Source organism: Lycorma delicatula, chromosome 5 (genome assembly GCF_047948215.1).
Source record: "Lycorma delicatula isolate Av1 chromosome 5, ASM4794821v1, whole genome shotgun sequence".
NCBI lineage: Eukaryota > Metazoa > Arthropoda > Insecta > Hemiptera > Fulgoridae > Lycorma > Lycorma delicatula.
In genome coordinates, this window is record NC_134459.1 from 90090847 (window position 1) to 90105821 (window position 14975).

The 14975-nt window shown below is 28.9% G+C and overlaps 1 protein-coding gene across 3 annotated transcripts in view; it reads right to left on the reverse strand.

The window, feature by feature from the left end:
- Mms19 (MMS19 nucleotide excision repair protein) overlaps nt 1-14975 on the reverse strand; it is a 64568-nt gene that overhangs the window by 2850 nt on the left and 46743 nt on the right. For 2 of the 3 annotated variants that reach the window (XM_075366614.1, XM_075366613.1), the window contains exons 15-19: nt 10177-10334; nt 4383-4495; nt 1981-2134; nt 1380-1547; nt 511-591 (exon numbers count right to left, since the gene is read on the reverse strand). In XM_075366614.1, the coding sequence (XP_075222729.1) occupies nt 511-591; nt 1380-1547; nt 1981-2134; nt 4383-4495; nt 10177-10334 (674 nt within the window). Of the gene's footprint in view, nt 1-510; nt 592-1379; nt 1548-1980; nt 2135-4368; nt 4496-10176; nt 10335-14975 lie in introns of those variants that run through there. The other variant, XM_075366616.1, reaches the window with a different exon arrangement.

Consider the following 14975-nt stretch of genomic DNA (forward strand, 5'->3'; position numbering starts at 1 on the left):
AGGTTATAGAGTACACAATTATGCTATGATGTAATTTAAGGATAGAAGTCAGCCCTTAGTCAACAGCTCATTAGGCACTGTATGGTAAAAGGTAGATCTTTCTTTATTATTTATTTTTGGCTCATGCAGAAACAATACACAAGTCTTAAAAAGATATAACCAAAAATTGTTATATATCTACACTCCAGAGAATCTACAACAGGACTTACTTATATTGTTCTTACTAAGGTAAGAAAACGATTAGTTCAGGTGTTAGTTAAGCCTTATGGCAAGGTAAGATTTGATTTGATATCAAAATTTAAAGCTCATACTGAAAAAGATTGTTTCACTCAAACATACAGGCATATCCCCTGTCTTCCACCAACAAGTGGAAATATGGAAATAAATATATTATACAAGCTCTTTATATACCCTGAGTATTTTCATATCACTACAGTTTATAAAAAAATGACTTTATTTTTAATTATAAAAATACACAGTTCTAATAAAATTTTCACAAGATTTACTGACAGTCTGAACATATGGCATAAGAAGTACTTGAGAGTAGTCTGCATAATTCTTTAAACAACTCAATGCTGCAATTCGAACTTTCTGTAAAAAATAAAACATTTACATTTTTAATTAATACAGAATAATCAATAATCAATTTTATTCAATCAAATAATTAATCAATTACATTGTTAAAAACAAAGCCTTAGTAGGTTTCAACCTACTAAGTTATAAAAAATATAAGCTTAATAAATTCTTTTTTGGTTTAAATACTATATCTAAGTCATTTACAAATATATTTGTAACAAAGCAATCAATATAATCGAGTTCAATGAAATTAGATATTCCTTAGAATTCTACGGTTGTGTTTTACCATGTGTTAATCAGTCTGCCTCCATATGCACAGCCATAACATGAATGTTTGAATGTACTACCAGAAATAAAAAAATCCTGAAGGTTATTTGCACAGTACAAAATTTCAAACCGGCATGTGAGCACTTATATTATTACAACAATTTAGTGAATAATAAAAGAAAATATTGTAAAACATAATTGCAATATGTATAATAAAAATAATTTCCATTAACATCATATGAATACTCTTTCTAATAACTAATAAAATTCCTATAGCAATAATAAAATAAGCCAGTTACTACTGTCATTAGAAATTAGCAATATTCTGTGTGATCTGCATATATGAATAATCTGTATTACCTATAATCCTACCACTGTAGAGTGATCCTACTATTGTAAACTTATGGTAGATAATATCATACAAGAACCTAAACCCTAAATGTATATTAATTAAAGTTCTACTTTGCAGTGTATTCAGAATTTAACCCCTTCAAAAATTTGTTAACTATAGTAATAATTATATCATTATTAATTACCATGTAAGAAGACTGCTGTGCCAGAGTTAAAAATCGTGGTATAAATGTATCTGTATAAGATTCCAGAGCTGATTCTTTTTCCAATAATAAACTGGATAATGTTTCAAGTGTTGTTAATTCTAATTCACCTTCATCACAGTCCAAAGATTCAACCATAGGTAATATAACCTGTGTATAAACAGAAAGAGTAAATAAAAATCAAAAGAAATTTGTCCTTGGATAATTAATTAATAAATGTAATCATTTTTTGAATGAATTAATTTAATACAGATTATAATCTCTTTCTATAAAACCATTTAATAAAAGTTTTACTACAGTTTTATAACTACAGTAGAAGTTTTATTCAATACATTACATAACTGTGTTCTTTTTATTGTACCTGAAGTGAAAAATCTAATACAACTTTCAGGAATTTCATAAAAATATATATAAACCTGATTGTACAGCATGATGCACATGATTATTATGATGTTTACAATATAATTTTAAATTTTAGTTTATTGATTTATTAATAGATTACTTAATATACACATTCTTAGTAATTTTTTCTGTATTTAGTTAAAAATCCACTACGAATAACATATGTAAATAGACTATTAACCTGTCGAAGATGTGGCAGTAAAACAATTCTAGGAACGGCCTGGACAAAATATGCTATAGCTAACAAATAATTCACTTTACAACTCGGATGACAGTTCCTACTAACTGATACAAGTGCTGGTATTCTTTGAAATAACCTCTGTCGATACAGAATTCTATAAACACAACAAAAACAAAAATATTAAACAAATATTTAAAAGTTAAAGAATAAAGTAAAAAGAAATATGTAACACATAAAAAATAGTAGTAATTATTTAAAGACCAATACCATTTCAAATCTAAATCAAAACAGGATGACACGTTTTTCATGTCACGGCTAATTTCTGTATACCATGATGAGCTACGTAAAACAAGACATCTCAACTGTCTCGATTTCTACCTCTTCATTTATTACAGCACTGCAACTTTATTGTTTGTTGCATGTTATCAATTGAAAGGAAGAATTAATGATATTTTTTATTTTATACATTATAAAATGTTTTTTTCAATAAACTAGTACAGTAATGAAACAAGAAAATACAAAACGATAACATTCATGTACGACATACAAATTTATACTTCATGAACATGCATAAAACCATAAAGTCAATACATTACCAAAAAGAACACAAAAACAGTTACATATAGTGATTATATTGTTAGCAAAGACTACTGGAGTTTAATATATTATATGGATGCAGATCATGGAGTGTTTAACTGTTATTATTATATAAATACTTCAAACTTTAACTTAATTATTCTATAGAAAGGAAAAACAAAATGGAGAAATTCATTTAAAATTATCTAACACTTAAATAAGAAATAAATAAGCCTAAGACAATTTATTTAGATTATTTTTTTTATAAAACACATTTTCATAGTAGGTAAGACAAAATTCCATTTAGATCAACTTTTATGGATTAAAAATTCACTGCAGAACATCAGCATTCCTTTAGTTCTTCTTAAAATACACGCACAAGTGACAGAAAAAGTAAATCATAACAAGATGGTTTCAAAACATCTGGAATGTCTCAGGAACTTATAAAATAAGGATATGAAGGATAAAATGTCAAAGATCACAACCATGTCTAATAAAACCTATTCCTGTTGATACCAAAGTTAAGTAACACTGTGTACAGTCATGCTACAGATAACTTAATGCAGGTGGCATTTCTTAGTGAGTAACAATCATATAAGTCAATTCCCAATATAAAATGACGAAGAGTTACTTTTGGAATTTGAGGTATGCAGATAAAATAATATAATATCAAGAGTAAAAAAGATATGATTTTAATATTTTTCTAATTAAAAAGAAAAACTAGAAACTTCTTCACTGTAACAAATAGTTTATTCATCCTCAATAATAATTCATTTATTTTAATTTTAGGATAAAATTCCTTACCAATGGGCTGACCATGCAAATGCTACTGTTACAAATTTTTTCTTACAATTAAGAACATAATCTTACCATAACATTATAAAGGCTGACCAAAACATTTACAAAGCCCGTTACAAAAATTAATTAAGACAATGTTTTTATTTACAATTATTGCAAGTAATATAAAAAAAATTAATCATTTCTACCTATTGCTTAATATAAATACTAAAATAGTACAATTTAATAATAACCAATAACACATAAATTCCTTTTTTAATTTGTATACAAGACTATCTTAAAACAACCAGACTGATTTTCATTCTCTTTAACTCAATGAAGATGTTTTCTAATCAAATGAGAATTTTATAAAATTTACATTTTAATTGAAAAATTAAAATTTTATAAAAATTTTAATATATTATTATGATTTTTATATGATCATTAAGTATTTAAAATAACCATGTGTGTTAATAGAATACGATGAATGTGTAGGGAGCTTATTAAAGTAAAAGTATCCATCTCTCATAATTACATATCTGTGATGTTCATAAATTTCAAAATAAATAATTAAATTCATAAATAAAATTGTTAACATCTGAGTTTTATCATATTATAGTCATATCCTAAATGAAAAAAAATATACAATAATATCCTTTTATTATCACATACTAGTGTACTTCATTTTCAAGATAGTCATATTTCCTTGTTAGACCCAATAAATGAGAATTAACTCAGATATCATTCATTATTAAATATTTCTTCTTATACACCTAAAAACAAACTGCCAGCATCAGATTACACATTTAGAGATGATTTTAAATTATGTTCAATTAAATAACTATTTTACCTCAGAAATATAAAATACACAAATTCAATTTGGATAAGGTTAATTTGATAGAAAAACACATATGAGAAAATTATTTTATAAATAATTTTCATCTATGCTGTACACAACATTTAGAATAAAAATTAAATGCAATAAACTGGTTAATTAAAATACATTAACACAAGCCACACCTATATAATACTAACATTTATAAACAAACCTAACTGTGCAGTGACTTTTGGTAGTCAAATGAAGTTTATCTTCAGACATAATTAATCTAAAACCTTCTGCCGCAATTTTTCCTATCCTTTTATTAGACAATTGTTCAGTCAACTGTAACAAATTTATAAAGAAAAGTAAAATTATAACAGGTTACTGATTTTAACATATTTATTTTGGAAAAGCAGTTTAAACACAAAATGATACATGACTAATGAATCATGATTCACGATATGAATTAACTGAAAATCCTGTTCAATTACAAAATTATACAGTTAAAAAAAATAACAGAAATTTTCACCCACAAATGAGTATAATGTAAGCAGAAAGTGATATTAATAATGTAATGTCAATAAAATATTCAATTTTCAAAGGGCAAACAATTGTCATTCCAGTTAATATTTTTTATTTCCAAATTCTATATTTAATCTATTTAATATACAGAATATACTGCAATTCATTTAATTTAACTGTTTTTGAGTATGGTAGACACAATTCACTTGAAATGCATACATGCATACATAAATGTATATATGCGATTATGTAATACTTAAATGTACATACTTTCTTCCAGACAACACAAACACAAATATCAGAATAATCAGTATTATGAAAAATCCTATATATCCACGATATACCCTATACTGATATAAAGCACTTAAATGATATAAACCTAATGCTTTTATTTTTTATCAATCCGGCATAATTTGTTATAATTATTAGTCAATAATGAGTTAAAAGTCAAAAGCAGTAAGGATACTGCACTTAACATCGTTGTAATCTAGAGTAACCACCTTATTAAACTACCATCAGCATTTTATCCTTAATTCACACACTTCAACTTGATGTAACTCACCAAGAAATTCCAGGAGTTAAATAAATAGCCATCAGTTTTTAAGAAATGCAGTTTTTTATCTTACAAAATATAAAAAGATTTTGTAATCCAATAACCAATTTTTTTTACACATTACTGTTTTTAAAGTTCTCATTTGACTTAGATTCATGAGAAACCAAGTGCTCAACATTTAACATTAAAACTAGTTTAAAAATTACAGAGGAAGATTTATTGTTTAATTAAGAAACAAATTGACTAGTCATTTAGGGTCATTGAACGTATTTTTATACTGTCTATATTTACATAAGATATGTTTTAAAATTTCTTAAATTTGTGTAGTTCATAAATCATAAAATATTCCAACAATAAACCTTCTCAAAACTTGCAAAACATACATGGCAAAATAATACCTAATAGAGCACAAATTGAAGATCAATACTGATAGCCAGATGCAACACAAATAATATATATGCAGACAGAGTGTCCAGGCTAAAGGTACCCAAAAGTAACAACTTATAACTTACAACTTACAACTTTGTCTGTTGTTTTTTTTTTTTTTATATTAACCAGTTAATATAATTTAATAATTTTTTATTAATAAATACAGCAAACCACAAGTTTTAATTGAAGTTAGTCAAGTTCAATGAGTGCACCTTTTGTAGCTCAGCACACATCTAGATGATAATCTAACTCTTGCCAGATGTTTAGGAGCATCTGCGGTGTTATTATGTCAACAGATTCAACAATTCTTTGTTTTAAGTTATCCAAATCTCAAACTTTTCTTTAGTACACACAACTTTTAATGAATCCCCCAAACAAAAAAGTTCAAAGGAGTGACACCTGGAGACATAGGTGGTCATGCAGTTGGACCTCCTTATCTGATTCAGCGTCCAGGGAAAGTGTTATTCATGCACATGGTAACATCTTGATGAAAGTGTGGTGGACCACCATCTTGTTGGAAACTGAAGCCTGCAGAAATCTGAGGAACAGCACAGTTCTCAAGCATGTCAAGGTACATGTGTCCTGTCATAGTGAACTCCATGAAAAAAAAACAGACCGATGATGCATTTTTTGTGTAATCCTAACCAAACATTGAGTTTCAGCGTGTCCCTTTCATTTTCAATTACTGTATGGAAGTTTTCAGTACCCCAAATTCAACAATTATGTCTGTTAACATTCCCGCACAAATGAAAGACTGCCTCATTACTAAATAATAACATATAAATAGAACTGTTATCAACACAGCGCATTATCTCTGCAGCAAACTGATATCGTAGGCAGCGATCATTTGGTTTAATGTGATGTAGTAGTGACTCACTCTTTTTTCTGTTTAGCCTCTGGAACCACCATAAGGTATTACTTCAGAGGATGGATGAGGATGATATGTATGAGTGTAAATGAAGTGTAGTCTTGTAGTCTCAGTTTGACCATTCCTGAGATGTGTGGTAATTGAAATCCAACCACCAAAGAACACCGGTATCTACAATCTAGTATTCAAATCCATATAAAAGTAACTGCTTTTACTAGGATTTAAATCTTACAACTCTTGACTTCAAAATCAGCTGATTTGCTATGACAAGTTCACACTAGACCAACTCGGTGGGTTCAAGAGTTCTAAGGTTCAAATCCTAGCAAAGGCATTTACTTTTATATGGATTTAAATACTAGATCATGGATACCAGTGTTCTTTAGCGGTTGGGTTTCAATTAACTACATATCTCAGGAATGGTTGACCTGAGACCATGCCAGAGTGCACTTCATTTACATTCATACATATCATCCTCATTCATCCACTGAAGTAATACCTTAAGTGGTTCCAGAGACTAAACAGAAAAAGAGAGAGCTGAAGGAGTAGTAACTTGTACACTCACAAATGGGGCCACTTATGAAAAATATCATGAACAGTGGAACAAGGATTTGCAATTCATAACTAGCCCGCATAATTGATACATTGAACACCAAGCATGCACTGAACCTTCTTTGTGGGGTCCACATTGTGACTGACTACAACTGCATTGAATTGGCTTGCCTGTGCGTGCACATTCTGCTGAGCTTGAGAGTATACAGAACAAATTATGGAGATATTTTCTGTCCCAAATGAGCCTACAATTAAGAGATTATGACAACTGGTTTTCTACATATACACCATTACTTTTGGATACCTTTACCCTGGACACCTTGTATATTTTACAGTAGGTATTATCCTGATGTACTAATTTGTTTAGGCACTGCTTAACAAATTGAATAACCTTTCTTTTTTTTTCATAAACCCCATGCTTTAAGATCTTGATAAAAAATAACCAGAATCATAAATGTCACCATTCTACTGTATTATGTAATTAACTTTTTATCTGTAAATGAAAAATAATAAGAGAATATAATGTTTTTCACATAAACATATCAAAAGAAGATCTACATGGTGGTGTATAATAATTCTGCTCTTCCTTTTACATTCTTGAATTTACTGCTCCCTCTTAAACTGATAAAAGGTTTTTGAGTTTAATACCAGAGGTGTTTGTAAGTCCCAAATCACAAAGAACTAAAAAAGATAGTGATAGCGCTGATAATATATTATTTATATTAATTAGTCTTAGTTTCCCACATCTCTCCTAGGAAAATATATAAAGATTCAGTTAGATATATTTATAATTATATTATTGACAGTTGTCTGAATCAAGTATTGCAATTTGTAGGAAATACCTAATACATAATTTATTTGACAAACATTGATTCTTGAAAGTCAGAATCACACATGACCCTAAATCAAAGCTGGTAAATATTATGGAGAGTAAGCTCAATCAACTAGAACTGTTTACAAGTGCTTTGGTTATTTTCGGAGTAGTCATATAAGCATAAAGTCACTGAATGTTTCTAGTGGTCTGTTGATATTACAACTACAGAGAATTTGGATAAAATCCAAATTCTCTGATGATCCACATTTTCTTGATGGAGGTAAGATTGAAATTATTTAAGATTGCTAAGACAATAAGGATTTCAAACAAACACGTAAGGTGGCTGCCACTCATGCTCACAATTGATCTAAAATGAGAACGAGTGGATATTTCTACGCGCAGTTTGGGCCAGTTTCAATATAACTAATAAGAATTTTTACACAATTTCATAACAATTTATGGAACTTGGAGATATCACTACCAACTTGAAAGCAAGTAATGATTGTAATTGGAGAAACCGTTCCAAATAAGGCAAAAACCATTCCACCAACAGTAAAAATAATGAATACTGTCTTTCAGGATGCTCAAGACATTATATTAATTAACTTTTTGGAGAATGGTAAAATGATACTGTTGCATATTATGCATCTTTACTGGATCATCCAAATAAGGAATGACCTCACTGATAAAAAGAGGTTCTCTTTTACCAAATCAATCTTCCAACTCATTCTTTAGGATTACAACAGTAAAACTGTTCAAATAACACTACAAAATTCTTCCGAATTCAACCTACAAGTCAGACTTAGCACCTTTAGACTATTATCTATTTCCAAATACTGAAGAAGTGACTTCCAGAAAGAAATTTACACAAAACGATGAAGTTATTATCAAAATGATCTGGCCATTTTAAAGACTTTCCTAAATCATATTGTGAAAAAAAGGAATCAAAAAACTTGAGCACTGCTGGAATATTTGTAAGACTTCAAGAAGATTAAGTTGAGAAACAAAAAGACTTTTCCCGAAAAATTGTCTTTAGTTTTGTCCAGACTTATCAAATAAGTTTAAAAGCATTCTAACAAATACCTTAACAATGAATCTTTTATTTCATCTTTTACACTTATTAACTTTGTATTAAAAGTGATTAATAAATTTAAAAACTAACCTACTAAATAATATTTAATAGCATATAACAATATAGTAATAACAATAGACATGGATTACACATAAATTTGGTAAAACCAAATTTAAAAGTATGAGGTCATCATCTAATAAGTACTTAACATAATAATTTGGCTTTTTGTGGAATTACCAAATACAATCATAGAGAAAAAATAGCCAATTCACAGAACCAAATAAACAATGGCTGTTCTGATAGCTACTAGACAGTATTCTGACACTAAACAGTGTCAGCATGGTAAGTATACCAGCAGAACAAGAAGTTGAAATAATGTTAAGTCATAACTCCAATTTGACATAAAACATTACTTTTGATCGCGATTTGCTGCAGCATATATTTTAGTTTTAAACACAAAACACTGATTATTAAAGTGCTGAACCTGCATTCTTAGATAAGATATCCTAATCTTCCAACAGAGTTACAGACGTGATGGGTACCTGCAAGCTGTAGAAGCTTGAAGTACTCATTTGGGCAATTTGTAAAGCCAAGCTTCCTAATCTTTCATGATACATATAACTTGAGACAAGTTAAAATAGCACACATACACAAAAAAAAAAAACTACTTTCCTGTAAGGAAAGCAAGGACTGAAAAGAAGAAGAAAAAACTACATATCTGCCAGCTAATCAAAATGCAGGTGCACCAAAAGAATTGTTACAGTTCTAACCAGTAATATCAAAGAAAGCAACTTTTTACCTGATCTTTAAACTTCAATGCTTTGTTTCAATTTAACTACATAGAGATTGAAAAAATTGCTGTTTTAAAATACAAGCTACAACTTAATATAAGTTAAGTAATTACTTATATTATGTTAATTAAGTTGTTTCAATTAAATCACTGAGACAGTCATAAGTAAGAAGATGTATATCAAGATTTTGGGGAGAGACTTAAGTCATTTTATCAAAATTGTTCTTAACTATTGTTTTGCATAAAGAAATGAAAAATTGAATTTTTCATATAAAGATGAATTTATTTCAGTCAAATTTGACCACTGACTTATATACATTGAGTCAGAATTTACCCTTAATTGTTTTTTGGTAAATATACAAACAAATAAGTTGGAGAAAGTAATTTATTCAAAAACATGTTTTGAAAAAAAAATAAAAATCTAACCTTATCCAACCAGTAACTCATTAGGCCATGACCACGAAGTACAAGAGCTTTCGCTATCCAAGACAACAACCTAACAGCATTAACTTCAGTATTTTTATCTGAAAGTCGTTCTTCTAAACATTTTGCTATATTACCCAATACTGTTACCATACTTTCATCTGTAAAAATAAATAAATAAATAAAAAATTACATTAATGAATTAAATGTACATATTAATTCAATTTAAATATGAGGTCATAAAAAAAAATGTAGCAATAAAAAAAAAACATATTTCCATATGCAACTGAGATAAAGTATTAATTGTAACTGTAAAACAATTGAGATATCATCAATTATTTTTTGGATGTGACCAGCCGTGACCTTGAGCTGATCACACAACGCCTCTGCACCAGTCAGTCAATGCAATGGCAACATTTCAGCAGAAAGCAAAGTACTTTTGTGGTTAGCAGAGTATAAATTAGTTATAACTGTCCAACAGACTTTCCGGTGTGTTTATAGCAATGATCCTCCTCTCATGCAAACAGCATTAGACTGTGGTAAGAGTAGTTTAAGGAATCTGGGAATGTGGAAGTGAAAAAGTCCACCAGATGGCCCAAAATGAATGACTAAGCAGCTGAGCGTATATGCCAAAGTTGTTCAAGAAGCCCTAAAAGTTTACAGTTAGGAATTCCCAAAACAACTATTCAAAATGTGTTGTGCAAGCATTTACGCCTTCACACTTACAAAATTCTACTTAAACATCAAACTCTAATCTGCACATCATCCTATACATGTTGAATTTGCAAGTAAGATGCTTAATAACAATGATGATGAAACACTTTTAAAAGACGTTATGTTTACAAATGAACCAACTTTCCATGTCAGTGGTTGTATCAAGTGACATAAATGTAGGATATGGGGATCTCAGCAAGCCAATGAAATTATCGATTATTTCAGAGATTCCCCAAAAATAAATGTACGGTGCAGTTTGATATCCGATTGTTTGATTGGCCCATTTTTTTCGTGAGCCTAATATCACAGGGAATGTTTATTTAGACATGCTACAACTATGTTTTCCCATAAGTTGATCAAACTGAACAAGAAAGTAATGTTGCTGTAATGTTTCAACAAGATGGTGCATCCCCACACTTTGACCTAGGCATTTGACACACTCTCAATGAAAGATTCCCTAATCACTGGATTAGTAAGGCTGGTCCTGTGCTTTGGCCTCCAAGAAACCCAGCTTTGACACCCCTAGACTTTTTTCAAAAAATATTGTCTACAGTGAAAAAACAGGATGTACAACATTTAGACAACGAATCATTGGTGCTACTGCTACAGTTATGCCTGGATAGAAATCGATTATTGGCTGGATGTTTGCAGAGCAACCAACAGAGCTCATATTGAAACACTGTAAGATACATAAAAGAACTTTATAAAAAACTTTCTGAGTAGGTGAATTTAAAAAAAATAGTCATTTGATTATCTCTACTAGTTTCTGACATATTATTTTTTAAAATTGCTGCAACCTTTTTTGATAACCTGTACGTATAAAATAATAATTATTTTTCTAAAGTCATACTTATAAGACCTCCATATTCCTATCTACCAATACATTGCATTTTTTTCATAATCAAAAACCTACTTGAACAACCCAAGTACAGAATTACAAAGTAAATGAAATGACACTTACCTTATTTTTTTTTTTCTTTATTCCAATAGCACTTTCGCGGAATCGTGCATCATTAGTTATATAAATTATATAAAATTACATATCAAACGTAGAATAAAAATAAAAATTACTAATTTATATATAAAATATGAAATCAATTAAATAAAATAAGTACATATGTATACATATGATGTCACTTAAGAATTAAAATTAAATTTAAAAATAAAATAATAGAAAATTTATACCCTGTAACCTGTTTAATAACAAACATTTTATATCTGATATTCGAACAAATCTAGAAATAGTGGAATTCAAAAAAATTAAATTTAAATAATAATAGTAAAAATTTTGGAGATTATATACATATATAATAGAAATTATAAAACGTTAAATGAAGCACCAGAATACACCAATGCATTCATTACAACTATAAGAAATATTTGTCTTCAAAATTACTTTGAGTATGAGAATAATTGTTATTTACAAATAGAAGGCTTGCCAATAGGATCACCTATATCTGCTATTATGAAATATCTGAAATATCTACACGAGAATTTAAAAATAATATAGTTCATGGCATATTAAATATACACCAAATATTATTAAGGATAAGATATGTAGATGATATTTTAGTCTTATATAATCCAAACACAAATAACAAACAATTGATCATTTTAAATAAACTTACTAATTACAATAAGAATTTAAAATTTACATATGAAATACAAAATAACAGAAAACACATTCACACTCTTACTTTCATAAACAGAAAAGTACATTCTTTAGATATGGAAATTGAATAAATATAACAATATAATAGAAACCCACAACAAATAATATTACAATACATTTAAATTCTAACCATCCATTGTCACAAAAACATGATATTTAGTACTATTCATTATACAAAAAAAAATAAATAAATACAAAAAAGAAATGTATGAAATAAATTCAGTATGTGTTGTGCTATAAACACACATCTTAGCCTGTTTCATAATGGTATGTTTAGTGTTTTGTTCTGTGATTCTATAACTACCACTGTAACTTTCAAAATGGGAGAATACAATAGTTATACCACTGATTTTAATGTAACAGTTATTGATTACTGAACAAAATGGTAACAGAGCAGCCGAATGATAGTTTTCTATTAGTGAAATGTTGGCGAGAGGATGGTAAAAATTAAAGTCAAATTAAAAAATACAAATGTTTCTCCCCATGCTTTCAAAGGGGCTAAATTTGGTAAGTATCCTGAGGTAAATGTGGAAGTTTTTAATTACACTATAGAATTAAGAGTCAATGGTTTCTGAGTTACATATGACATAATTCAACGTAAGGCTCATGAAGTGCCAAGAAGTAAAAACATTTGTGGAGAATTATAACAAGGAAGAGGTGGTTGGACTTATAGATTTTTGTGGCGGCACAACTTATCCATGAGAAGACAAAATTTTATTTGCCAAAAACTGCCAGATTATAAAGAAGTTGTACAATTTCATAGTTTTGTTTTACACAAACAGTAAGCTACTTTGTATGAATTATCGCAGATAGGTAATGCAGATCAGACCCCTGTATGTTTTGATATGCCACATAATACATCCATCATAAAAAGGGGATCAACTGTAACTATACGAACAACTGATAACGAAAGGTTACGCTGTAGGAATGCTAGCTGTAACTGCTGATAGAAAAAATTACCATCCTACATAATTTTCAAAAAAAGCTTAAGCTCTTAAATTGCCACAGGGAATCCTTGTTGAAAAGCAGTCAAAGGGATGGATAGATTCCAAACACATGATTAAGTGGGTCAAATTAGTCTGGAATAAGGGCCCACCTGTGTTGTCAAAACACACAGCATTTCTAGTTGTGGACAGTTTCTGAGGTCACACTACTGATGAATTTAAACAACTTTTACAAGAAAATAACACAGAATAAATAATCATCCCCAGTGGTCTTACATGCATTCTTCAACCCACAGATGTGTGAATGAACAAGCCATTCCAAGACAATTTATGCGGTCTTCATGGGAACTGGATTGGAAGTGGAAACCACCAATTCACTGCAAATAGTAAAATTAAGCATTCTTCAATAGAACGTAATAGTTTTAAAAAGACTGGAAATTCAAATGCATTGAACGGCTATGAGGATGGTGCTTTGTGGAACACTAACTCTATTTTTGGTGAAGCTGAAGTAGTCTCATCACAATCGCCCAATAGTAGCAGTGCAGATGGGAGAGAATGTCCCAATATGGTTAACTAACTTAAGTCTGTATGTTTTTATATGTAATAATAATAACACTAATTTCAACATTTATCTTACAACCAAAATAATAAATAAAATGTTGTATTATAGGGATTTCTTTTGTTTCTTTCCAGGTTAGAAAAAAATGGCAGCCCATCTACCTAGAAATCACACGCAAAACAGCAAAATTGTTTTAAACAGCAATACTGTTTTTTGATCTTCCATCAAAACACATTATTAGAATAATAAAGTGTACTGCTTGATAATTGTCTAATGTTACTACAAAAACATGAAAATAAACTGTTTTTTCTTATTCACAGAAGCTTTTTTTTTAAATTTTCATGTAGGCTACAAAAATATTTCAGATAATAGTTACACCCTAGTTTGTCAGGAAATTTTTGGATACAAAAAGTATGACCTATATTATGTGATAAAATACAGTAATAGAGAGGAATTAAGAAGAATATACAAAATTAAGTGCAACAAATGTAATATTCATATCAATAAAACCAATAAATCATTTAAAAAAGGTTTACAGTACACAGCATACAAAAACAAAAAAGAGATATATATCTAATGTAGCTGACCATTTATTAGAATGCAAACATAGTATTACTGACTGCAAAAATAATATAGAGATTTTAGAAGTATGTAATGATGACAAAAAAAATGAATATACTTGAAAAATATTACATTTATAAAAATATAAACAAAAATAAAAAATGATGAACCACCAGATCATAATTGAAAATGATGATTTAATTAAAAACAACAAAATTACAATATAATAGTTGACAATAATGAAAATAGAACAAAGGAAAATAATACTACAACTTTTTTCAAATTTCATAATTTCAGTACTGGATAGCAAAATTTGCTTATGCATTCACAGAATTAAAAATTTCAAAACAGA